Consider the following 26,511-nt stretch of genomic DNA (forward strand, 5'->3'; position numbering starts at 1 on the left):
TGGCATTCAATTGATAATTTCATAAGTGGCCTTGAAGCAACTGGCTAACCATTTGGAAAATAGATAATTAGAAATTATTCCCTGTATCTTAGACCAGAATAGATCACATGACTTACAAATTAGCAAAGGACATACACAGTTTGGACTTCCTCGGTGGCTCAGTGGCACAGAACCCACCTACGAATGTAGGAGGTGTGGGTTCGATTCCTGGGCAAGGAAGATCCCCTGGAGAAGGAAATGGCAACCCACTCCAGTATTCTTGCCTGGGAAATCCCATGGACTTTGTGCCTGGCAGGCTACAATCCATGGGATTGCAGAGTCAGACATAGCCACTAAACAACAACAGAAGCAATTTACAAAGAGATACAAATGGCCAATAAATCAAAGGTTAGTTTTACTAGTACTGTGTTCAGATTGGGAAAGATAAAAACAATGGCAATACTCTAAGCAGAGAGAGAGTGTTGCTATACACTGCAAACAGGAATGAAATTACTTTGAAGTATTGGGATGGAAATGGAGCAATATAATGGAAAGTGTTAAAATTTTTACCTCAGCAATTACATGTGTTATACTTTAATTGCCCAGCTGGGTAAATTTGCAAAAAATATAGCCCAAGGATACTCACTGAAACAGTATCTATATCAAGGAAATAAGAAAGGACATCTTAAATATTCAATGTGAGGAATGTGGTTAAATTCTATACAATGGAATGCTCTATAGCTGTTTTAAATTATATAGATGTTTATTTGTTGAAACTGAAAAGAATCCCACAAAGTGGAGGGATTGTTAGAATACAGCCAATGTCTGTGCAGCGCTTTAGCACAGTCCTCGGTGGGTGGTAAGTTTGCAAATTGTACCTTTTTTAAAAGGTAGGAGAGAGAGGTTATAAATTATTGCACACTCAACTACTGATCAACAAGCATTACTGCTTCATTCTTGTCAGACTAAAGTCTTTCTCTGGGTCCATTACTTACCCTACTCTGACCACTTAGCTTTTTTTTTTTGCTCTTTATTTTATTTTATTTTTTACTTTACAATACTGTATTGGTTTTGCCATACATTGGCATGAAGCCGCCAGGGGTGTACATGACCACTTACCTTTTAAACTCATATTTTTTTATTTTCCAGCAGCAGCTCCCTCTTAGCCAGGGTTGTCAGCCCACTGCCCCTTTGCATTTGCTTGCCATTGTGTTTTTGTATACCACTCCTCCTGCCTGGAATACTCCTCCCCTTTCCGCACCCAAGTCTGAACCCATGCATCCTTGAAACCCCTCTGTGCTTTGTGAAACTTAACATTCCGGCTTCAGTCTCTGCTCTCCACCAGGGCTCATGTGAGAATTCAGCTAAATTGGTTCGTGTGGTTCCTTGAACATGATTGCTGAATTAGAGCACATTTAAAAAAATAATTTATTGAAGCAAAATTCACATAACAAAAAATTAACCATTCTCTAGTGAACAGGTTCAGTGGTATTAAGCACCATTCCCTGGTTATTGCAGTTACCCTGAGACATGTCCCATCATTCCAAGGTAAACTCCTATGTCATTCCCCTCCAAGGTGCAGTCTGTGTCTGTGGATTTTCCTATTCTGGGTATTTCATAGAAATGGAATCATACTCTATGTGGCCTTTTGTGTCTAGTTCCTTTCACTTAGTTTTTGCTTTGGAGGTTCTTACATGTTGTAATATGTCTCAGGACTTCATTCATTTTTAAGGCTGAATAATATTCCGTCACATATATGTACCATAGTTTGTTTATCCATTATCTGTTGATGGACATTTAGGCTGTTTCCACCTTTTGGTTACTATAAGTAGCGCTGCTGTGAATATGTGTGTATGTGTACTTGTTTGAGTCCCGGTAGTCAGTTCTTTGGGGTATGCACCTAGGAATGCAATAGTGGGACCAGTTGGTAATTCTGTGTTTAACTTTCTGAGGAACCACCCAGCTCTACAGTGATCACACCATTTTACATCCCCATCAGCACTGCACAAGGGTTCAATTTCTCTATCTTTTTCAACACTTGTGATTTCCCATTTTAAAAAATTATACCTATTGTAGTGGGTGTGCAGTGGCACCTCATTGGTTTGTATTCACTAATTAATAATGATGTAGAGCATCTTTTCATGTTCTCACTGGTTGTATATCTTTGGAGAGTTGCCAGTTCAAGTCCTTTGCTCATTTTTAAATAGGGTTGTCCTTTTTTTGTTGAATTTTACAATTTTTTTTATATTCCAGATACTAGACCCTTAGTACATATCTTTTAAAAATTAAAAACTTATGTATTTAGTTTTTCTGTTGTGCTGAGTCTTCACTGTTACGCGTGGGCTTTCTCCAGTTGTGATGAGTGGGGGCTCCTTTCTGGCTGTGACGTGTGGGCTCTAGGGCACAGGCTTCAGTAGTTGCAGTACATAGGCTCAGTGGTGGTGGCTCCCAGGCTCAAGAGTGTGGGCTCAGTTGTGGCAAATGGGCTTAGTTGCCCTGTGGCATGTGGAATCCTTCTGGACCAGGGATAGAACCTCTGTCCCCTGGACTGGCAGGCAGATTGTTAACTGCTGGACTACCATGAAATTTCCTTAGCACATATCTTTCAACATTAGGTCTTCCTGGCTTAACTTTGCTCTTCTCTTGGTGATTTTTTTTTTTAACCTCTGGTTCAGTTCAGTTTAGTGCAGTCGCTCAGTCGTGTCTGCAGCACACCAGGCCTCACTGTCCATCACCAACTCCCGGAGTCCACCCAAACCCATGTCCATTGACTCGGTGATGCCATCCAACCATCTCATTCTCTGTCGTCCCCTTCTCCTCCTGCCCTCAGTCTTTCAGGGTCTTTTCCAGTGAGTCAGCTCTTCACATCAGGTGGCCAAAGTATTGGAGTTTCAGCTTTAGCATCAGTCCTTCCAATGAACATCCAGGACTGATCTCCTTTAGGATGGACTGGTTGGATCTCCTTGCAGTCCAAGGGACTCTCAAGAGTCTTCTCCAACACCACAGTTCAAAAGCATCAATTCTTCCGTGCTCAGCTTTCTTCACAGCCCAACTATCACATCCATACATGACCACAGGAAAACCCATAGCCTTGACTAGCCAGACCTTTGTTGGCAAAGTAACGTCTCTGCTTTTGAATATGCTATCTAGGTTGGTCATAACTTTCCTTCCAAGGAGTAAGTGTCTTTTAATTTCATGGCTGCAATTACCATCTACAGTGGTTTTGGAGCCCAAAAGATAAAGTCAGCAACTGTTTCCACTGTTTCCCCATCTATTTCCCATGAAGTGATGGGACCGGATGCCATGATCTTCATTTTCTGAATGTTGAGTTTTAAGCCAAATTTTTCGCTCTCCACTTTCACTTTCATCAAGACGGGTCTTTAGTTCTTCACTTTCTGCCATAAGGGTGGTGTCATCTGCATATCTGAGGTTATTGAGATTTCTCCCGGCAATCTCGGTTCCAGCTTGTGCCTCTTCCAGCTCAGCATTTCTCATGATGTACTCTGCATATAAGCAGGGGGACAATATACACCCTTGATGGACTCCTTTTCCTATTTGGAACCAGTCTGCTGTTCCGTGTCCAGTTCTAACTAATGCTTCTTGACCTGCATATGGGTATCTCAAGAGGAAGGTTAGGTGGTCTGGTGTTCCCATCTCTTTCAGAATTTTCCACAGTTTATTGTGATCCACACAGTCAAAGGCTTTGGCATAGTCAATAAAGCAGAAATAGATGTTTTTCTGGAACTCTGTTGCTTTTTCCATGATCCAGCAGATGTTGGCAATTTGATCTCTGGTTCCTCTGCCTTTTCTAAAACCAGCTTGAACATCTGGAAGTTCACGGTTCACGTATTGCAGAAGCCTGGCCTGGAGAATTTTGAGCATTACTTTACTAGCATGTGAGATGAGTGCAATTGTGCGGTAGTTTGAGCATTCTTTTGCATTTCCTTTCTTTGGGATTGGAATGAAAACTGACCTTTTCCCGTCCTGTGGCCACTGCTGAGTTTTCCAAATTTGCTGGTATATTGAGTGCAGCACTTTCACAGCATCATCTTTCAGGATTTGAAATAGCTCAACTGGAATTCCATCACCTCCATTAGCTTTGTTCGTAGTGATGCTTTCTAAGGCCCACTTGACTTCCCATTCCAGGATATCTGGCTCTAGATGATTGATCACACCATCGTGATTATCTGGGTCGTGAAGATCTTTTTTGTACAGTTCTTCTGTGTATTCTTGCCACCTCTTCTTAATATCTTCTGCTTCTGTTAGGTCCATACCATTTCTGTCCTATATCAAGCCCATCTTTGCATGTTCCCTTGGTATCTAATTTTGTTGAAGGGATCTCTAGTCTTTCCCATTCTGTTGTTTGCCTCTATTTCTTTGCATTGATTGCTGAGCACGGCTTTCTTATCTCTTCTTGCTATTCTTTGGAACTCTGCATTCAGATGCTTATATCTTTCCTTTTCTCCTTTGCTTTTCCCTTCTCTTCTTTTCACAGCTATTTGTAAGGCCTCCCCAGACAGCCATTTTGCTTTTTTGCATTTCTTTTCCATAGGGATGGTCTTGATCCCTTTCTCCTGTACAATGTCACGAACCTCCGTCCATAGTTCATCAGGCACTCTATCAGATCTGGTCCCTTAAATCTATTTCTCACTTCCACTGTATAATCATAAGGGATTTGATTTCGGTCATACCTGAGTGGTCTAGTGGTTTTCCCCACTTTCTTCAATTTAAGTCTGAACTTGGCAATAAGGAGCTCATGATCTGAGCCACAGTCAACTCCCGGTCTTGTTTTTGTTGACTGTATAGAGCTTCTCCATCTTTGGCTGCAAAGAATATAATCAATCTGATTTTGGTGTTGACCATCTGGTGATGTCCATGTGTAGAGTCTTCTCTTGTGTTGTTGGAAGAGGGTGTTTGCTATGACCAGTGCGTTCTCTTGGCAAAACTCTATTAGCCTTTGCCCTGCTTCATTCTGCATTCCAAGGCCAAATTTGCCTGTTACTCCAGGTGTTTCTTGACTTCCTACTTTTGCATTCCAGTCCCCTATAATGAAAAGGACATCTCTTTTGGGTGTTATCTCTAACAGGTCTTGTTGGTCTTCATCGAACCGTTCAGCTTCAGCTTCTTCGGCATTACTGGTTGGGGCATAGACTTGGATTACCATGATGTTGAATGGTTTGCCTTGGAAACGAACAGAGATCATTCTGTCATTTTTGAGATTGCATCCAAGTACTGCATTTCGGACTCTTTTGTTGACCATGATGGCTACTCCATTTCTTCTGAGGGATTCCTGCCCACAGTAGTAGATATAATGGTCATCTGTATTAAATTCACCCATTCCAGTCCATTTTAGTTCACTGATTCCTAGAATGTTGACGTTCACTCTTGCCGTCTCCTTTTTGACCACTTCCAATTTGCCTTGATATATGGACCCAGCATTCCAGGTTCTTATGCAATATTTCTATTTACAGCATCGAACCTTGCTTCTATCACCAGTCCCATCCACAACTGGGTATTGTTTTTGCTTTGGCTCTATCCCTTCATTCTTTCTGGAGTTATTTCTCCACTGATCTCCAGTAGCATATTGGGCACCTACTGACCTGGGGAGTTCCTCTTTCAGTATCCTATCATTTTGCCTTTTCATACTGTTCATGGGGTTCTCAAGGCAAGAATACTGAAGCAGTGTGACATTCCCTTCTCCAGTGGACCACGTATTGTCAGACCTCTCCACCATGACCCACCCGTCTTGGGTGGCCCCACAGGGCATGGCTTAGTTTCATTGAGTTAGACAAGGCTATGGTCCTAGTGTGATTAGATTGACTAGTTTTCTGTGAGTATGGTTTCAGTGTGTTTGCCCTCTGATGCCCTCTTGCAACACCTAACGTCTTACTTGGGTTTCTCTTACCTTGGGCGTGGGGTACCTCTTCACGGCTGCTCCAGCAAAGCGCAGCCGCTGCTCCTTACCTTGGACGAGGGGTATCTCCTCACCGCTGCCCCTCCTGACCTTGAACGTGGAGTAGCTCCTCTCGGCCCTTCTGTACCCACGCAGCCACTGCTCCTGGGACGTGGGGTAGCTTGTAAAATGTTACCCAGTTGTAAAGATTTTGAAAGATGGGATGCTCCTTTTAATGTTTTTTGTTTGTCTTTTTTTTTGTTTTGTGGATTCTGCACATTGCAGTGCATAGTTAAGTGCTTAAGAGCCGTAAATCTAAAGCGAGGAGAATAACAAGGACGGTTTCCTTTTCAGAGTCATCCTTTTTGAATTTCCATGACTCCGACTGTGAACCCAAAGGATCACCACCCTGTGACTCTCTGCTTTCCCTTAACACTGAAAAGATTCTGGTATGTATCTTTTGTGCCTCCTGTTTTGGAAACACAGTGATGCTAGTTCCATAAGGCAGAGATGGCCTGTGTTTATCAACCAGGAGTTGAATCCAGTTGCATAAGATAAAGATAGGTCATCTGTTGGTTATTCACACTGAATCATTATGTCTTATGACTTGGGTGGTTGGTCATTCTGGACCTAGGACTTTTTACTTTTAAGTTCCAAGGAATAAAAAATAACTTTATTTCTAGGAGCCTTATGATTTGCACGTGTAGTATAATCTTATTTTTCTAGCCTTGCTTGGGTATCTTTTATGTCTGTTTTTTATCAGTACCAACTAAACTGTACAAGAGACCTCTCCATTCCAGAGCTGAGTACCTGGCACTGCGTACCTGTCTGTGCTAGCGTGTGTCCCCCACCAGCCAGCTGCCTCAAGGTGCAAGGGTTGTTTGTTCCCACTTAATTCTGTGAGGCCGTTCTTTCAGTGCCCAACGTTAACATTTTTCCTCCAGACCTTTTCCTTCAACATCCACACAGATTGTTTGCTTCTTTTGCTTCAGAATTTCCCTTTAGTATATTCTTTATTTTCCAGATAAAGCTCTGTCTTTTTAGGGAAGAACTACAGAATATGGGTAGAAATTGCAAACTAGTGAATGGTCAACTGATTATACCTAACTCGTTGCATAGCCGTCAACTTGATATAGAAAAAAACATGTCCAAAACTAGAGCGGGCTAACTTGTGAAGTAGTGAGTTAACCATCACTGAAGACATTTGAGTAGAAACTGGTTAATCCCCATCTTGGAGAAGCAAGTAGATTATGAATTATTAGGGACCTTCTCTCTGATTCAAATATTAGCCACTAGTTGCATTTCAGTTTAAGATGGCACTAGCTAGAAACCTATGGGAGAAAGCTTATTCATCTAGGCCTTTTGTTTTCCCGAGGTTGAAAACATGAGAGTTAAACTATTCATTTATTCGTTAATTTTTCAGGTATTTATTTTGTATCTGTTTGTGCCAAGCGTTTTGCTAAGTAAGTACTTAGCCAGAGAATGGTAAGCCCAATAACCTTGGCCCCAGGACTTAGGGCTCCTGTAGCTCCTAATCAAATAATTATACAAATAAACATAGAAGTACAGTTGTGCAAATATATGAAGAAAAAACAAAGGGTCAGTATTCCTGAAGGTATCAGGGAAATCAGGCAAGACAGGTTTTAGGATTTGAAAGTTAAGCAGGGACCTGAAAGGTGGATTAAAATTAACCTATTAGGAGTGTGGGGCTGTGTGTTTAAACTGCTTTGATAATAGCTGCCTGCTTTGTCCACAGAAGATATCTATAGGTATGATATTAGACGTGGGAGAGATTCTTTTTTGATCAGGAAAATAATTTGTCCATATTACACTTTTCCTGCCCACTTCTGTTATAGAATAAAATAAAAACACTTTAAACTCAGATCTGCTCTTCAGTATAAATATATATATATTTTAAATTCCCATCCGCGCAGCGCATGCCACTGTCCGGCTGTGCACGCCCGCATTGCCGCTCCGCTGTGCGCACTTCAGTATATTCAAGAGGTTGCTTGGTAAATGATTTATTTTCATGAGATTTTGTTTCTGTTCTCATCCCATCTTTTTCATGAAGACTTGGCAAATGGTAGACCCTCACTGAATACTGGATGAAATAATAAGGTTTTTAAACTATTAAAAAGCCTTGTTTATCGACTGCTTTCCTTGGCTCTACACAGTTTATTTATCAGAGAAGTGTTTTACACCTGTGTGTTTGTCTGTAAGCAGCTGGTGAGGAGGAAGGACTTGTGTCTGGTCACAGCTAACCGTGCACACAGTGCTGTGCCGCCTTGACGCGTTGTCGAATCTGTCGCTTTAAAAGAAATGGAACCTGGCTCCCATGTATGGAAGCTCCCAGCTGTAGAGCAAAGCGAGACAGAGCTGACAGAGTTCCTCTCTAGCCATTAAGGTTTTACTGGAAGAAATAAAGTGTAAATGTTCCCAAAGGCTAAGTAGAGTTCTTTTTCATTTTGTTTGGGGTCCTGAATGAAGTCCCAAGTTCTCTGAGGTGGGATGCTTTTCTGAGCTGTATCTTCTAACTTATGTTCTAAGCAGAGGCAGCTTATTCTTGGCCTGTTTTGTAGGGAAACCAAAAACCACTCTGTATCTGAACATCAGTCTGGACTTCAAGAGTATAGGGAAAATAGGTGGAAATGCCTGTTATTCTGTAGTCAGTGAAGCCCAAGAGACTATGGCTAATGAGAAGCGATCATTAGCTAAAGAGCATACCCATCAGTCAGAAGAGTCACCCACGGGGAAATATTTGACTGTCATACCTGCCTATAGGCATCGATATGGTAGATTAAAAAAAAAAAAAAAAGGAATTCATATAATTGAGATGTCACTGAGTTCTGATCCTGAAGTTTTGCCAAAAGCAACATCTTTAGTTTTATCCTAGCTTTTCCTGTCTATATGTGTGTTCAAGTTTTAATCACATCTTAGATGACTCTGGTATGAAGTTATCATTTTAATCTGTATCCTGTAGGCTAAGCATATCATACCATAGCATCAACAGTTAAACCTTCTGACAAAGTGACGGCTGTTTGCATCATCAGATATGATTTGTCTCCAGAGCACAACAGAGCCATCATTTTGTATGTTGGACCACTGCTGCCTGTAAAATCACTCCACTTACTAAATTAACTCTACTTTGTTTTCCCCTAGTTTCCACTCTTACTTTAGCTGTTATAACAAGTGTGCATACGTGTGTCTGTGTGATTTCTTGTACTGTGTCAGGCCGGATGGTTCTGTTCATTGCCTGCTATGCATTGTTTAAGCGCATCTTGCTTCTTGGTCAGGTTTTACTGGCCCTGTTATGGCATCATCCCTGTACAACCTGTGTCTCTTACTTCTAAAGAGTTCTTTACAGTTTACAAAGTAATGTTCTGTTATCAAGCCACTTTGGAGACCAGTCACTAGAATGTGATCTTTGTAATGTGATTGACATCATTGAATAGTCTGTGGAGGGAGCTTTGAAACAGCCAAGAAGATGAATCCTCATGAAATTAAAAAGATAGGTGTTCCTGGAAATCGAAAACCACAAAATGCATCTTAAAGTACATCATTGATATGACTGAATGTCAGTGTTTTCTTGCTTCCATATAAATTAAATGTAAGTTTAATTGTTTTAAATACAGGTTTCACTGTAAGTTTCTCTTCATTTGAGATAAGCTAAAATGTATGTTTGTCTTTCTTTCAGAGCCAGGCCAAGTCTATTGCTGAACAAAAGAGATTCCCATTTGCTACTGATAATGACAGCACAAATGAAGAATTAGGTGAGGCTTGACTTGGGGACTTTTCTTGGGACATTTGCCTGAAGTTTATGATTACATGTAGAGTGGGTAGGCAGGATGGTGTGGCAGAAAGGACACAGAGCCTGGCTCTGCCAGCATGAGCGGTTTGATCTTGGGTAGGGCATTCAGCCCTTGTCAGGGTTTGATATTTATTATGTCATAAAATAAAAGGTCTGGATAGAATCAGTGTTTCTTTGGAAATTAATAATTATGGTATGAGTTCTAACGAGCTATTTAGTTCAGTTCAGTTCAGTCACTCAGTCATGTCCAACTCTTTGCGACCCCATGAATCGCAGCACGCCAGGCCTCCCTGTCCATTACCATCTCCCGGAGTTCACTCAGACTCACGTCCATCAAGTCAGGGATGCCATCCAGCCATCTCATCCTCTGTCGTCCCCTTCTCCTCCTGCCCCCAATCCCTCCCAGCATCAGTCTTTTCCAATGAGTCAACTCTTCGCATGAGGTGGCCAAAGTGCTGGAGTTTCAGCTTTAGCATCATTCCTTCCAAAGAAATCCCAGGGCTGATCTCCTTTAGAATGGACTGGTTGGATCTCCTTGCAGTCCACGGGACTCTCAAGAGTCTTCTCCAACACCACAGTTCAAACGCATCAATTCTTTGGCGCTCAGCCTTCTTCACAGTCCAACGAGCTATTAGCACCCATTGAAAGACGATTTGTGTGCTGCCATCAGATAGGAGCAATACAGAAGTGAAAGCAGAAGAGAACCACACCTCCTTTAGCCTCTGTGTCATGACGTGGCTGCGTTGGATTAGTGTTACTCATGGTTCCAGTCAGTTATTGTTGGTCCAAACTCATGGGTGTAGAAGATTGAGCTCATTCTGATCTGCAAATGGGTCATGCTGTTTGGCTTGTTCAAGGCGTGTCTTGAAACACCCTGGTTTCGCCAGTGCCTGATCTGCTTTGGGTGTGTCTCCATCATTGCCTAATCAGCTCACACTTGAAGGAGTGGAAGCAAATTGAATACAGGACTGAAGAGTGCAGTTGGACAGATTTCACAGAAGGGTGTGCTCCTGGTAGCCCAAAGCACCTGAAGAAATTTTTGTCTGATTTACACGTAATTATTTTTATCCTTTCTGCTGCCATTTCCATTTTATGTTAAGGCTGAGCACTATTTTGAAAATATTAATCACCTTTTATTTGTATTCTTTGAGTAAGCTTTGAGAATTATCCTTTAAGGCATCAGATTTGGTCTCCTTTGTAATCCTTGAATTCTATTCAATCTTATATTCATTTATTAAATAATGAATTAAGAGTGTAATATGTGCCAGGCCTGTCCTATGCTGTAAGAGTAATCCTAGTACATCCTGGGATAGTATAGGCTCCAAGCTGGTTTAGGATCTTCTGAATGTCAGTATTTATTTATTTTTTCTTGGAAAAATGACCTCTGTAAGCATACATGTTGCAGGGAGATGTGAAATTGCTGGTTAATAACGATTTCTGGGAGATTCCATTTATCCTAGTTTTCTCTTTATGTCTTTGAACTCTCACAACTAAATTTAGATCCTGTTGCTGCTGCTGCTAAGTTGCTTTAGTCGAGTCTGACCCTGTGCGACCCCATAGACGGCAGCCCACCAGGCTCCCCCGTCCTTGGGATTCTCCAGGCAAGAACACTAGTAGTAATTTTTTTGTACAAGATTTAGATTACTTTTCAATATATATATATGTGCTAGTCATGTCCAACTCTTGTGACTCCATGAGCTGTAGCCTGCTAGGGTTCTCTGTCCATGGAATTTTACAGACAAGAATACTGGAGTGGCTTGCCATTTCCTCCTCCAGGGGATCTTTCCAGCCCTGGGATCGAACCTGTGTCTCTTTACGTCTCCTGCACTGGCAGGCGATTCTTTATCACTGTGGTACCTGGGGGTTTTCTAAAAAAAAAAAATCTACTTTTAGATGGAAAGATTTGAGAGCTGCATTTGATTTTATTTGAAAGGAGTTCAACACCTTGGCCATGAACAACAAATTAAGCATGTTCCTAAATGTAATATTTATCCCCTAAAGCTGGATTTGTTTTTATGGGTCACATTCATTTGTTCATTCAATAGATACTTACTGATTATGAGAAGGTAGAGAGGAAGTTCTGAAATTTTTAGATCTGAAAGAATCTCATACAATTAAGGAGTAATTGAGTTACAATACATGTAAATGGTTAGGATTGTGCCTGGTACCTATTAAGAATATAGTGCATGTTACTATTATTGTTATTGTTATTTTTACTACTAATGCTCCTGATTCCCACCAAAGAGGTCTCTGGCTAGCCCATTATCTGCTACAACTATCTGAATAGTATCCACTCCTGTTATTCTGAATATGAGTTTGACTTTAATTATCTTTTCAAAGAAATTAGGATGAAAACAGACCTCTTTTCATGTTGAAGAGTGCATCCCAGAGCTCTAGTATTATTATGATGCTCAGTGTTTTGAACTTTACTTTTCTGAGGTTAGTTATAAAATCTCTTTCTGCATTTAATGTGTTTACTACTTTTTACTGTCAGGGAATTTAAACTGAATGACATTAAAAGTTTCAGTTGCCCATCTTCTTGGACACTTATGTCCTTAAACTAAAGGGTCACAATAAAGCTTTTTTTTTTTTTTTTGCAAAGAAATAGATCAAATAAGATCAAATATTGAATTAAGAATATAATTTTTCAGAAATATTGGGGGCTTTAGGAAATTAGGGCAAATATTGCAGGTGGAAATATATTCTAGATTAAAATTAAAATTTATTGTTTTTTTTTGTTTTGGACAGGTGAAGTTGTCAAAATACTGCCATGTTTGAACAGGTTGTCCTGACTCTAACTTCAAAATACCACTGACATAAGCAGTTTGATTAAAAACTGTTATGATCTTTAGAGTATATTTTGAGTAATGTTTTGATTGTATTTTGAATAGAAGAGCTAGGGAAAAGACTGCAACTGCATATTGCAGTGGTGTGAATTAGACCTACAGTTAAGCATTATGTTACTACTTATATAATACTATGGTAATTGGAACCTCTGTTTTTGCTCTTAGTAGGTAATTGGCAGCAAATTGGGCACCTGCAGATATTGAGATATGTGATGCTCTTTATTTCTTCTAATGTTCATAGTAAAGTTACATTGCTGTGTTATATGGATATTATACAGGCTTATTACTAGCTCCTTTGAAATACAGATAGGAAATACCATAAAGATTACTTGATATTTGAAAGTGAGTGATGGGCTTAGACAAAGATATTTGCTTTTTGCAGGCAGATGTTTTATAGATATCTTTAATAATTTAAACCTAGATAGAATTAGACTGACTAGCAAATACCAAATGGTAGGAGAATTCAATTACATCTTATTAACTCTAAGTTTCCTTTAACTGCTTCTCATCCTTGGAGCTGCCTTTTAAGATTTGGTGAAGAATTTAGTTGCCTGTTTCGGTCTGAATCCTTTATTCATTCCTTTAATGTTTCTGTGTTCTTTATCCTAGCTATTGCGTATGTGTTGATTGGCAGTGGTCTCTATGATGAAGCAATAAGACATTTTTCAACAATGCTTCAGGTAATTTTTCTTCTTAATCATATAATTGCAAGTTTATAGTAATGACAAAAATACGGACTTATGTGTAACTAAAGTGCTGCAATAAAACATAGATTTTAAGATTTTACAAGAAAGTAAAGGAAATCAGCCCTGACTGAGCCCTTTCTTGGTGGTGCAGGCCTCATAACATGCTCTCATTGAATCTTTGCAGTGTCACTTTATTTTAAAGGAGATCAGGCCATTTGCTTGTAGTCTCCCCACCATCAACAGGCAGAGATGAGATTCAAATGCAAGTTTCAGAAAGATAAACATTAGCTTCAGTTCATTTTACTATCTCCCTTGATATCTCTCATGAGATGCAGACACTGGAAATTGTTGGAATTGTGGATGTTTACTCTCTGTGCAGGTGCTGATCTGCATGGTTAAGTCCACTCATGGATTTGTTTCTCACCGTAAAGTATAAGACCCTTCAGTAGGAGCATTTGACCTCTGCTTACTGATGGCTGTGTTAAAGTCTGGTTCAGACCAAGTGCTTAAATACCTCAGTATAAGAGCTGCATAGGAGACCTGTAAGATGCAGCCTGACATTATGGTCCATATGTCTTGGGTCATTATTTAACTGTATTCTGGTAGATGCTTGGCCATTATCCATTATCTGTTGAGGACGGTCAAGTAAGGTTAGAAATACCTGAGTTCTAATCTATCTCTGCTGCTCACTAGAAAGTTGTTTAACCTCCTGGATTATGGGCATAATAATAACTACCTCCAAAAATACTCTAGTTCAGTTTAAATGAAATATCTTAAAAAAGCACTTTACTGGATGCCTGGCACGTACAGTAAGCGCTCAGTTAATTTCAGCCACTCAGAGTACCATTCTGGCATATTCGTCTGTGCTCATACAATAAGAGCCAGTAGACAGTTTACAATTCAGCAGGCTGATTAAATTTTAAAATACCAGTTTTGAAAATTTTGCTCTTCTTTTCTCTTTTTAAATATAGAATTAATTATGTTGATAACTTAGTCTTCACTCTCAAATAATCAATAAGATGTTTTTATAGTTATTACTTTAAACTCCTTGCATCTAAACGGCTATGTGTTTGAGTGGTCATATAGGATAATATTCTTCAGTGGAGTTTAAAGTACAATGGGTAGATTATAAAGTTTTAAAAATCATCCTTTTGTTTAACGTTGCAGTATTTAAAAAAGTAAGAAAGCACTGGTTTGAAAGGGGGGCTTTGATACGTTTATAAGAGCACATATCAGTTAATTTATGATAGCAACCAGAAGACAACAGTTTGAGCTTGCAGATGTATTATCAGTTCATTCAGCTTTTTGAAAAATATTGTCTGTCTAGTTAAAGGTAATATAACAATGTTAAAATAAGTAATAAAAAATTTCTCAATTCTCCCACTCTAACATTATTTAAGTTTTTTGTTTATGACCTTTTCAAAGTATGTGTTTGTTTTTTTATAATCTGAATATATATACTATTTTGTGTTACTTTTTCACTTAATTTTATAAAGTTTTTCCATGTTTCTCTACAGTTATTATTTTAATGACTCTATAGTATCTCTGGTGTCCATTTATTATTGTAACACTTCTCTTGCAGTTGTGTTCAGAAAGTAGATCAGAATTTTTCTCTTTGTGCTAAGAAAAGATATTAATATACTGACATTTAATGTAGTATTTTCATCAATCTACATTGGGTTGCTTTCAGCTGATAGATTTTTCTTTGAGAATGCATGGAGTATAAATTGGACTGCTGATTCTGGTGATCCAAGCTACTGATGGGGCGGGAATGGAAGTCAGGGGCGCAGCAGAAAGTTCAGGTGCTCCAGGCCCATGGGAGACAGGCCTGTGCCATCCTTCATAGCACTTCTTAACCCGGAACTCAATGCCTTGGCTTTCCTGCTGGTGCTCTTCTCGGTGATGTCTCTCTTCCCTTTTGTTTTGGTTCTTCCCAGCCTTTTCTGCATCATAAGACATGTGGAAAATCGTATTTTCATGACACACTGGAATAATAAGCAGGAGCAAGTTTAGAGGCATCCATACAGAGCTTGGTGAAAATCTGTCACATTTTCTTTATGTTATATGACTGTGATAAATATATAATACAAAGATTTGATATTAAATGATGAAATTATTTTTTAAATTTTAATAAGACTTGATCCTGCTTTTCTGGATGTAGTTTTTCTATATTAGGCTTTATGAAATTGATGCACATAATTCCTACGAAAGAGTTTTTCATTGATTTCTTCAAGTTCTTGATAGCCAATCTCATCAAGGAACTCTACAACCAGGTGGGAGTGAATGTCCAAAGACTAGTTATTGCTACTTCTTTAACTGACCAAAACTCTTTTTCTTATCATGAATCAGAATTTACATGTCAGTCTCTTTAATTTTATTTTTACAGTATGACCATTCTTTAAATCTAAGTGCTCTTCCTTTTCTCTTTTTGGCAAATGTAGCAATACTTTGTCTTGCAGTAATGAAATTGGTTTTTAGCCCAGCAATACTTTTTATTTTTATTGTCCAGTATGCAGAAGAGTGGTAAAGTATTTCTTCAAGCTTGGAGAGTTGTTGCCTGATTAGGACTCAACCCAGTATCACTGGAGGATCGTTTCTGTCAATACACTGTGTCAGCTATTAGATGTCCATCTGTTCCTTGCAGGACCTTCTACATGTGCAAAAACCCCATATTTTTTTTAGCTGCGCCACGTTTTAGTTGCAGCATGTGGGATCTAGTTCCCTGACCAGGGATTGAACCCAGGTCCCCAATGTTGGGAGCATGGAGTCTTAGCCACTGGACCACCAGGGAAGTCCCCAGAATTCTATATTTTTAACCCGGTAAACATCCCTTAGCAAATCTTCAGTGATAGCTGCTCACAGACAAACTTTTCCAGTTTTTTTAGTTTGTCGTTGTTTAGTAGGGAAGTCTTGTCTGACTCTTTGCAAAACCATGGACTGTAGCCTGCCCAGCTCCTCCATCCATGCGATTTCCCAGGCAAGAATACTGGAGTAGATTGCCATTTCCTTTTTAGCTCGTTAACTCTTGACAAAATGTTTCTCTCGGACATACTGCAAGCTCCAGCTTGAAGCAACAACGCATGGAATCAGATTCCATTTATAGAAAGCTGAAGACAAATGGGGCCATGGGTGCTGGGATTTTATTATATTTACTGTATATATAAGATCATTTAATGTGAAATTTGGATCTGTGCTCGAGGACACATATTCCAGAATGACCTTTTGATGTAAAGCTTTTATACCTTCTCATTGGCTTAGTTGCAGGATCAGAGAACAAACTTACGGGATATTTCCATAATCTTTGTTGTTTCAACGTGTTCATTTTAACATTTATCCAAATGTGGATTGTTTAGAACATCTTTAAAGGAAGACAGTATTCCCTGAGCATCACAGTTTCCAACTAAACACGATTTCAAGATTTATTAGATCTGTCCATCTACGTTGGAAACTCTTGATTTTAAAAGCTTATCAGTCGGTACTGTCTCGATATCCGTGTCTTTGTGTCCTTTCCACACGTGTTGGTGCCTCCATCATAGTGTTCTTGAAAGCGGGAAGCTCTCCTGATTTCTGTGCTGCTTCGATGCTCATGCAGGGCTGGGTGACCTAAGTACTGTGATGATGTTCAATGAGGCAGTTGACCTTTGCTATTAGTTGTGTGACTTTGAACTCATCTGACTCTGATCTGATTGTAATGGAACTGAATTCATGAAAGAACTTTGTTTTTTTTAACATTAGCAGAGAAAATGTAAAGCATTCCTCTGCTCATGATCTTGTAGTCTTACTTTATGCACATACGTACTTGCACCTGCCGCTCACACAGAACTCCGTCCTCCTTACATTGCTGGGCACTGTCGCTTTTTACTTCTTTGTCTTTGATCCAGTGACTTGCAGGTTTTAACAAAAAGCCAACCTTGTGGTGGAAAAATGAATATTTGTAAATTTTAAAATCACTATGTAAATAATATAATGAATATGGTAAATTAGACATTTATGGATTTAAAAAAAATTTTTTTTTTAATTTGAGACATCTAAGTGGGCCTGACTCCAGTAAGCTATCTTATTATACCATGATTTTGTATTTGCATAAAGTGAATAATGGACAATTGAAACATTAGTTTAATTCATTTAAAATTCTGAAAAGATTATAAAGTGTAAATATTATTAAACTCGTGTATTCAAAAATACTTCAAAATGATATGCTGAGCTCAATTTGTTTTTAGAAATAAACATTTTTTTATTTGAAAAAATAGTTCATTGTAACATTTCATAAAGAATTGTGTCTTGTTGTTAACATCCAAAGCCTGTGATAAAATAATAAAGTTATATCAATCAAAAAAAGTAATGAAATCTACCAATTAAATTTAGGAACCTGTTATACTAGACTATATTGTGGTATGATAGCAGCCACAATAATTATATGAGGCTTCCCAGGTGGCGCTAGTGGTAAAAAACCCACCTGCCAATGCAGGAGACATAAGAGATATGGGTTGGATCCTTGGGTTGGGAAGATCCCCTGGAGGAGGGCATGGCAACCCACTCCAGTATTCTTGCCTAGAGAATCCCCATGGACAGAGGAGCCTGGAGGGCCACAGTCCATCGGGTTGCAAAGAGTCAGACACAACTAAAGCAACTTAGCACATGTACACAATAATTATATATTCTTTTATGTTGTTGGAAAAGAATTCTAAAAATATATATATATATATATGTTGAACAATAGAGGAAACTTAGAGGAAACTTGAGTAACATGCATCTGTTAAGTATTTAGGTTTTCTCCATTCAGTTTACAATAACAAAATGGATGTTTAGTTATTGTGATTATTATCATGGTTATAGTCTAGTATTACGGGTTCCAAATCAACGGCATACTCTCCCCTGAACCTGCCACATCCCCCCACCCACAACTGAAAAAGAATCTCTAGTCATACCCTTGTGTTGCCAAGCTCAATGAATGGCACCCCTCCATAGGGTTACAACATGCTTCACACATATGTGTGTCGCTTACTTCATCACCAGCTCTGTCTGTATATCTCCTAAGTATCTCCTTCATCCATCTGCGGTTCCCAGCTCTATTCAAACCATGGCCAGCCACTTTGATCTGCCAGATGACAGATGGGGCCAGCGTTTCCTGGCTTCTCTCCTCACACCCTTCACACACATGCACATGTGCACACTGTACAAACATGTACTTTAAACACTCATATACTTTGCTGTTGGTTTTAGGTTAAAGATAAAAACCTTTAATATGGTTCTTACCTGCTTCTCCAACCTCAGCTTGGAGATGCAGTATTCCTTGCTTCTCTCAGAGTCTTTGCACCATCTGGACCAGTCATTCTGGGATTCCCCCACCCCCTAAGATCTCAGTCTAGGTATTTAAGTCTTTATACATTTTATAAAGCACCATTTATCTCTCTCACACTTACTGAGGCTGTAACATTTATATTTTTGGTTCTTTGGCTGTGCTCCAAGAAAACAAGAATCTTTTGCCATCTGTGTTGGTTTTTCTTACTGTGGTATTTGTAGCACATGGGATGGGGCATGCTTATAGCTGGCCCTGAGTAAATATTTGTTGAAAGAATGACTAACCTCCATATGACATATAGTGAAACAGAGGAGGGGACCATACCTATTTTCCAGGGGCATCTGTAAGGAGTTAGAGAAGAGGGAGTGTTTGAGCTGAGACTTGGAGGATGGAAAGATTTTCCTGGGCATAGAGACAACGGGTGAGTGTTTCAGGCAGATGAGAGCATTTGCAAATGCACCCAGCTTGGAAGCCTGTGTTGCATCTAAGTAATGCCAATTTTTAGGGTATGAACTGGGAGTGGGGGAGTGAAAGGAGGTGAATGGTGATGCAGAAAAGTGATCAGTGATTCTTGCAAAGGCATTTAGATGTCACCTCACTGTTTTTTCAAATCCTGAGGCTCTACCCTTTAGTGGGTGCTGAAATTAATTGGTGAGTCAAGACTAGCATTTTTTAAATGAAATATACCTGATAAGGAAATATCAGATAACATTGTGTATAGCAAGGCTTGATGAGACTTAGTGAAACTTTTGTTTCTGATGTGTTTGTGTGTATATTTATGTATATATGTATGAGTGTACTGTGTTACAGTGTAAAATGTATTTCTTAAAGTGAAAAATGTTTGAATTTTGCTGTTGTAGGTGTTGGGAAGCCAGTGAATAGTTTCAGCCAGGGAAGGGTCATGATCAGACTTAATTCACTCTTAATATGGGCCTGGAGACTGGATGGGAAGAAACAGGAAGTGGTTGAGGCCATTGTAGTTGCCACATGAGAGGAAGTGGCTGCTGGATCAGGAGATGAAACTACCAGGATTTCTTGAATAGGTGTGTTGGCTGGGGAGATGAGGATGACTCCCAGAGTGGCTGGTGTGGCCACAGGGTATATGGAGATGTCAGTCAAACAAGAGTAACTCTATTTATTTTTAATTTTTTCTATTGAATGCTAATTGCTTCACAATGTTGTGTTAGTTTCTGTACAGTATGAATCAGCCATGTGTGCTGTGCTGCACTTAGTCACTCAGTCGTGTCCAACTCTTTGTGACCCCATGGACCGTAGCGCACCAGGCTCCTCTGTCCATGGGGATTCTCCAGGCAGGAATACTGGAGTGGGTTGCCGTGCCCTCCTCCAGGGGATCTTCCCAACCCAGGGATCGAACCCACGGTTCCCGCATTGCAGGCAGATTCTTTACCATCTGAGCTACCGGGGAAGTCCAAGAATACTGGAGTGGGTAGCCTATCCCTTCTCTAGCGGATATTCCTGACCCAGGAGTCAAACTGGGGCCTCCTGCATTGCAGGTGGATTCTTCACTGGCTGATCTACCAGGGAAGCCCAAATCAGTCATAAATATACATATATCCCCTCCTTCCTGAGCCTCCCTCCCACTCCCCATCCCACCCCTGCAGGTCGTCACAGAGCACCAAGCTGAGCTCCCTGTGCTAAGCAGCAGCTTCCGGCCAGCTACCTGTTTTACACATGGTAGTACAGATATGTCCAGAGAAGGCAGTGGTGCCCCACTCCAGTGTTCTTGCCTGGAGAATCCCATGGGCGGGGGAGCCTGGTGGCTGCTGTCTGTGGGGTCACACAGAGTTGGACATGGCTGAAGCGACTTAGCAGCATCAGCAGCAGAGATACGTCAGTGCTGCTCTCTTGATTCATCCCACCCTCTCCTTCCCCTACTGTGTCCACAAGTACATTCTCTGTGTTTGTGTCTCTGTTCCTGTCCCACAGAAAGGTTCATCAGTACCCTAACTCTTTATTTAAATGTACTTTTTCCTAATTTACCTCTTGTCATGTTATAAACATTTTCTCAGCTGAGGAGAAAAGCTTCTTGGATAGTGTATCTTGAGACAAATCTGAAAGTGGGGTTTGCTTTCACCGGCGCCTGTCTTCGGCAGGCGTGAGCTGCGTGGGGTCACCAGCCGCCCCCACTGCCCAACCTGGACGAGGCGCTGCTCTGTCGCTGTGCTGTCTTCTGGCAGGCGCTGGTCCTGGGGAAACACGTGAAGACTGTCTTAGTTTGATTCCTCAGTGGGGAACTCTCTTTCCTGCTTTTCCTTACTCTCTGGCCCTGGATCCCACTCCCAAGCTACTTGCTCTGCCTTTCAACCAGGAAGAATATTTAAATGTTGAAGTTTTGTCTCCAGGTGATAGAATTATAGGGTGCCCTTTACCTTCTTTTTCGTGCTTTGCTTCATTTTCTAAATTTTGTGTAATTTGTAATAAGTTTTCTATTTAATTTATTTAAATACAATATTTCCAATTGATAGTAAAGTTTTCTATTACTTTCTGTAGTATGTTTTACTTACTGCTGCTGCTAAGTCGCTTCAGTTGTGTCCGACTCTGTGCGACCCCATAGATGGCAGGCCATCAGGCTCCACCATTCCTGGGATTCTCAAGGCAAGAACACTGGATTGGGTTGCCATTTCCTTCTTCAATGCATGAAAGTGAAAAGTGAAAGTGAAGTCGCTCAGTTGTGTCCCACTCTTAGCGACCCCATGGACTGCAGCCCACCAGGCTCCTCCACCCATGGGATTTTCCAGGCAAGAGTACTGGAGTGGGGTGCCATTGCCTTCTCCAATGTTTTACTTAACATATGTTTTTTTTTCTGATTATAAACGTATGTGTGTGTTAAACAATTAAAAAGGCATCAGTGTATTAAGCAGAATAGGAAGATATCTAGTAATCTCACTTCCCAGAGGAAATTACTGTTAGTATTTTGGAGAGCATTTTTCTATGCACATATTGGCCCACATAATCATATACAAGCCTTGTTTATAGGAGGTGACCACCATTCTTCTGTCATTCTGTAGTTCATACTTTTCTCCAATTAGTGAATAGCATGGGCGGGCTATTACACACATGTTATAAATCAGAGATCCAAGACTGTATGGGAGCCAGAGCAGCAAGTTACATGAGCAAAGTGAACTGACGTAGTGCAGAGGCTCATGGTGAGCTGGTGGATGTTACACGTCCTTCTAAACAGGCGCCCAGTACTTCACTCTGGTTGGGTTTTGTTCTTGTTGCTGTCATGTTCTCACATCCTCATGCCCAAATGTGAGTCTGTCATTGTTGGATTCTTAATTTTCCAAGAGAAGCTAGAAATCTGTGATTGATTACTTGACTTTTTACACCTTTCCATATACTGTGAGGCCCATCTGCTGGCTGGGTTGTAACCAGTGATGCCTTGTGTGTGTTAGTCACTCAGTGGTGTCTGACTCTTTGTGACCCCATGGGGTGTAGCCCACCAGGCTCCTCCATCCATGGGATCTTCCAGGCAAGAATACTGGAGTGGTTTGCCATTTCCTTCTCCAGGGCATCTTCCTGACCCAGGGATCGAACCTGAGCCTCGTGCATTGCAGGCAAACTCTTTACTGTCTGATCTACCAGGGAAGCCCCAGCCAGTGACACACCAGCTTACTCCCTGATGTGGTGTACCTGATTCTGTTTATGGAAGCCTTTTGGGGGGGGGGTGTTGTTTTTCAGTGAATAGCATCTTATCCTTTGTTTTTTCCCATTTACTCATCATTTAAGTTGATATGTCTTTTTCTGCAATACTGGCAGACACTCAGTCACAGATTTGAAACTGATTATAGATTGGTCTGCAAGATACATCATCTGATGTAGTCCTGTTAAATTCTTCACCAGGACCTGATAGCCAGAGGCTATGTGCTCTTCTTTCTCCAATGTATAGGGAAGGGTTCAAAGAAGAGGGGAAGAGTTGCACAGGTTACATGCTGACAAGTGGTGTTTCACTCTGCAAGTGAGACAATTCATACTGCTGGCCGGCGTATGGGACTTGATGGAGGGGCAGCACACGCTCTGTCCTTGGGCTTGAGAGGCGTTTTATCCAGTGCACATGGGAGCAGTCTGCAAGAAAGGTTTGGTTCTTATTCTGACCCATTAGAATAAAGGATTGTATTATATTAATACCTAATAGATTGTGGAGCCAGCTCATCTCTTGTTCCTCATTGAGCTGGCTGTGATGGGTTCTTTCCTTCTCAGATTCTTTCATGACTGTTTGAAAACAGATGAACCAGGAAGAGGCATCACCCAGTCCATTACTCCTGTCTCTGCTTCTCTGAGCATCCGTTTTCTCTCTGGGCTGTGACTGCTGGTGCTGCCAGTAGAGAGTTGTTGAGAGGATTACAATTTAAGTAAGATGACTGTGTGAAAGAAGCTAGCACCAAGCTCAGTAATATTGGTCTTATTTTTCTAGTGTTTTAAAATGTAAATCTCTTATTCGTGTCTCCTTCAAATGCGCTTTTAAAATGTAGACTCTTTTGGTCGGGGGCTGCGTATTGATTGACGCGAGTGATGGTAGCATATCATAGCTGTAATTTGCAGCATTAACGTGCTTTAAGCAGAAACTGACTTGTTCTGTTTTGTCTATAGTGTTTGACGTGTTTCTGTTTTGGTCTGACTAGGAGGAGCCTGATCTGGTTAGTGCAATTTATGGCCGAGGGATAGCCTATGGAAAGAAGGGACTACATGTGAGTATGGAATAGTCACGCTTACCATAGTGTCTACATGACTGGACGCAGGCCAGGGTTTCCGTGGAGCCCCTCCCTGCCCTCTGGGCTCTAATGGGACAGCGGGGGTAGTGCCCCAGTTCACAGATGAGACGGCGGCCACAGGGGACTTCCGCAAGGCCAAGTGGCCGGAAAGTAGAGGGCTGGGAATTTCTGCCCAGGTCTTCTGAGGTCAGTTTCACCTAACTTTCTATTCTAAAAGGACAGCCTTTGCCAGCCTAAACTTTAGTTCATGACGAGCTGAACATGAGCCAAGAAAAGCAGGAGACCTTGACAGAATCCCTGAGAAATGCTCATCGGTGTGAGAGAGAGACTGGGTATCAACAGTTTACAGTACTTAGAATCTTTCAATTTTTAAAGGTCGAATAGAAGAACAGAAGTTTTTTTGTAAAATATTATAAAAAATAAATTATTTTAAATTTGTTATATGTTATTCTTTCTTAGATAGATATATCTTTGGAGCCTCATTTCACTTACTTCTCTGAGGAGTGCGGAAAGAAAGTTATAATAAGTATATTTTTTGGTCAAACAAAGGCACTTTGGTGTAAAAATGAATCCCTTCCTGAGATTATATAGTAAATAATGCAGTGGTCTAGGTCAGATGTCCAAATTTTCAGTCTTGAACATTATACATGAACTTTTTTCTTTTATATTAAAAATATTCAAATGAAATTATGCTTTGAGGGAGAAATGTCACTTTGTATTTTTGTGAATTAAAAAGCAGTTGTCCTAATTGCCTGCTGGCCTAATGGAGAAATCTTGTATAATATTGTATACTTCTGAGACATGAGAAAGCAGACTGCACAGGAACACAGGTTAGGAAATGACGAAGATGTTTAGGAAGGGAGCATCAGTAAGTAGCCCTACTTAGGTTCAGGGCATCAGTAAATGATCAGAGTTGCCCTAGTAAAGGTCAGAGATAAGCTGCTTCTTCCTTATTCTCATCTCCGTTTTATATCTTGATGTGAAATTTGCTTATATCTTTAATGTGCTTTTAATGTAAAAGTAACATCCTCATGTATTTTTGATATGAAAGTAATGTGTACATTTTAAAGAGAACAGGCTTACCTAGGCTGCTCTAGGAGTAGGTGTATAGGCCTAGAAGGGTTTTGAGTGACACTAACTTGGCTCCTCCGTTCCCACATTGCCACTAGTCAGCATCATTTTGCACAATAGTGTCCACATGCTCATCCCTTGAGACTGGCTGATGTACTGTTTAAATAGGTTAAATTGAGAAAACATCTTGCCACCTGTGGAATCTGCTAGGTAGCCAAGTCCAACGTGGGTAGGTAGACTTGAGCAAGTTAAATAATTACAGCTTATTTAACTTGGCAGATCTCTTACATAGAAGCTAAGTTCCTGTTTATTTCTAAATAAATAGTTATGTCATTACTAAATTATTAGTGTTTTCAGAAAGTCTGTTCAAGCTGGTTTTGAGTAACAGTGTATCTCATACTGAGCTAATGCCTTTTCAAGGACATTAAGAATGCTGAGCTTGCTCTGTTCGAACTGAGCCGAGTAATTACCTTGGAACCAGATCGTCCAGAGGTATTTGAGCAGCGAGCAGAAGTGAGTGTGGTTTTCTTTTTCCTTCTGTTGTTATTGGATTTTTAAAAAATTCAGATTTTTTTTCCTTTTATTTTTATTGCTGATAAATTTTAAGCCTCCTGTATACCTATTGTGTTTTCCTCCATAGGTACATAATGCATTTAAACAGTTGAAATTACTAGAAAACTATGGGCTGAGTGATACTCTTTCCTGATTTACCATGTTAAATCTTTGCTGATTTAACATGTAATAGTAACATTTAGTATTAAAAATAGAGTTATGAAGTGTACCACCACTGTCCATGTTCATTGAAAAATATGACATATGTGTTTACTCTGTATATGACATACTTTATTTGGCAAAACAGTATGACAGTATGGTCCAATGAGGTCTATTGCCTTTCGAAGCCTGTGTGTGTGTGTGTGTGTGTGTGTGTGTGTGTGTGTGTGTGTGTGTGTGTGTGTGTGTGTGTGTGTGCGCGCGCGCGCGCGTGCGCGTTCACTTGTATCTAATCCTTAGGAGATACACCTATCTACATGGAGAGGTAGACTAGGTAAGGGTGACCATAACCGGAACTTAGGACTCAAGGTGGAGACAATTCCAGGTAATATGTCTGACAGTGGACACCACGAAGGGGGTGCTTGTTCAGGAGCAGAAAAACACGGTCTGCTGGATCCCTGGGACAGATTGGCAAGGGGACAGGCATTGGCGGTGTCTGCAGAGGTCTCGCTGAGGAGGTGATGCTGGAGCTGGGTAGGAACCATGTCCCGGGGAACAAGGTGGAGAAGGGTGTTCAGGCCAGAGAAAGGACTGTGTGCCAAGGCACCCCTTTTAATGTTTTTAAATGAAACATGTCCATTTTACCATTTTCATTAAACAATAGTAAACTATCCAAGTTTCATATTGTATTTATTTTATTGCACATTTAACCATATTAAGAGCTTTAGAATTTATGTTAATATTTTCAATCTGACTAGAACTTAACTTTTAATTATCTGTTCTGGTGGGATTTCGTATTTGGACTAAAGGGACAAATGACTTTTCCTCCCTCTTTTGAGGGAGAAAGCTTAATAAGCAAAGGGAAGGCTAAATGTTTTAGTATTTTTAAAACTGCATTTATGATGTTTTTGTTCTCAAAATTATAGTGTGTTAAATTACAGTTCAGTTTCTTAAAATGAGTTTTTTTGTTTTATTGGGGATTTGGCTTTCTGAAAGAAATTCTTTCTCAAATAATGAAAGAATTCATTATCTCTTGTCTGTTTTGGATTGCTACCCTAAGGGTTGAATGACTGTAATCTGTTCGCTGCTGCATGAGAGGCCTGTTGGTTTTTAGGATGAGCATTGGGCAGCTCACTTGGTGACACTCTGCTCCAGGGAGTGGGTGCTGAGTTTTTCCCTGCCATCACACTGATGCTCTGCTAAAATGTTATGGTAAAGCATGAATTTAATTAAGTGCACTTAGACTGATTTGGCAGCTTTGAAAAATTTGTATATCTAATAAAAAGCTAATTGTATACCCAGAATGATATTGGTAATCAGAAAAGTGATTTCCAGTGATCTTAAAAATATACAGTAATATCCCCCTTTTCTGGCATTATGAGGCAATAACATCATGATATAGTGAATTTTCCAGCTGGATTACAATATACTATTTGTTTATGTCAGAAATTGTTTTATGAGAAACTTTTCACTTTTATACTT

The 26,511-nt window shown here is 40.2% G+C and overlaps 1 protein-coding gene across 10 annotated transcripts in view; it reads left to right on the forward strand.

Moving 5' to 3' along the window:
* TTC13 (tetratricopeptide repeat domain 13) overlaps positions 1–26,511 on the forward strand; it is an 81,173-nt gene that overhangs the window by 14,679 nt on the left and 39,983 nt on the right. For 4 of the 10 annotated variants that reach the window (XM_068981864.1, XM_068981865.1, XM_068981869.1 and 1 more), the window contains exons 2-4: positions 6,227–6,321; positions 9,567–9,642; positions 13,136–13,206. In XM_068981864.1, coding sequence (XP_068837965.1) covers positions 6,227–6,321; positions 9,567–9,642; positions 13,136–13,206 — 242 coding nt within the window. Of the gene's footprint in view, positions 1–6,226; positions 6,322–9,566; positions 9,643–13,135; positions 13,207–23,157; positions 23,224–24,738; positions 24,832–26,511 lie in introns of all 10 variants that reach the window. The other 6 variants (XM_068981860.1, XM_068981861.1, XM_068981867.1 and 3 more) reach the window with 2 other exon arrangements.

This window comes from Capricornis sumatraensis, chromosome 10 (assembly GCF_032405125.1).
Source record: "Capricornis sumatraensis isolate serow.1 chromosome 10, serow.2, whole genome shotgun sequence".
NCBI lineage: Eukaryota > Metazoa > Chordata > Mammalia > Artiodactyla > Bovidae > Capricornis > Capricornis sumatraensis.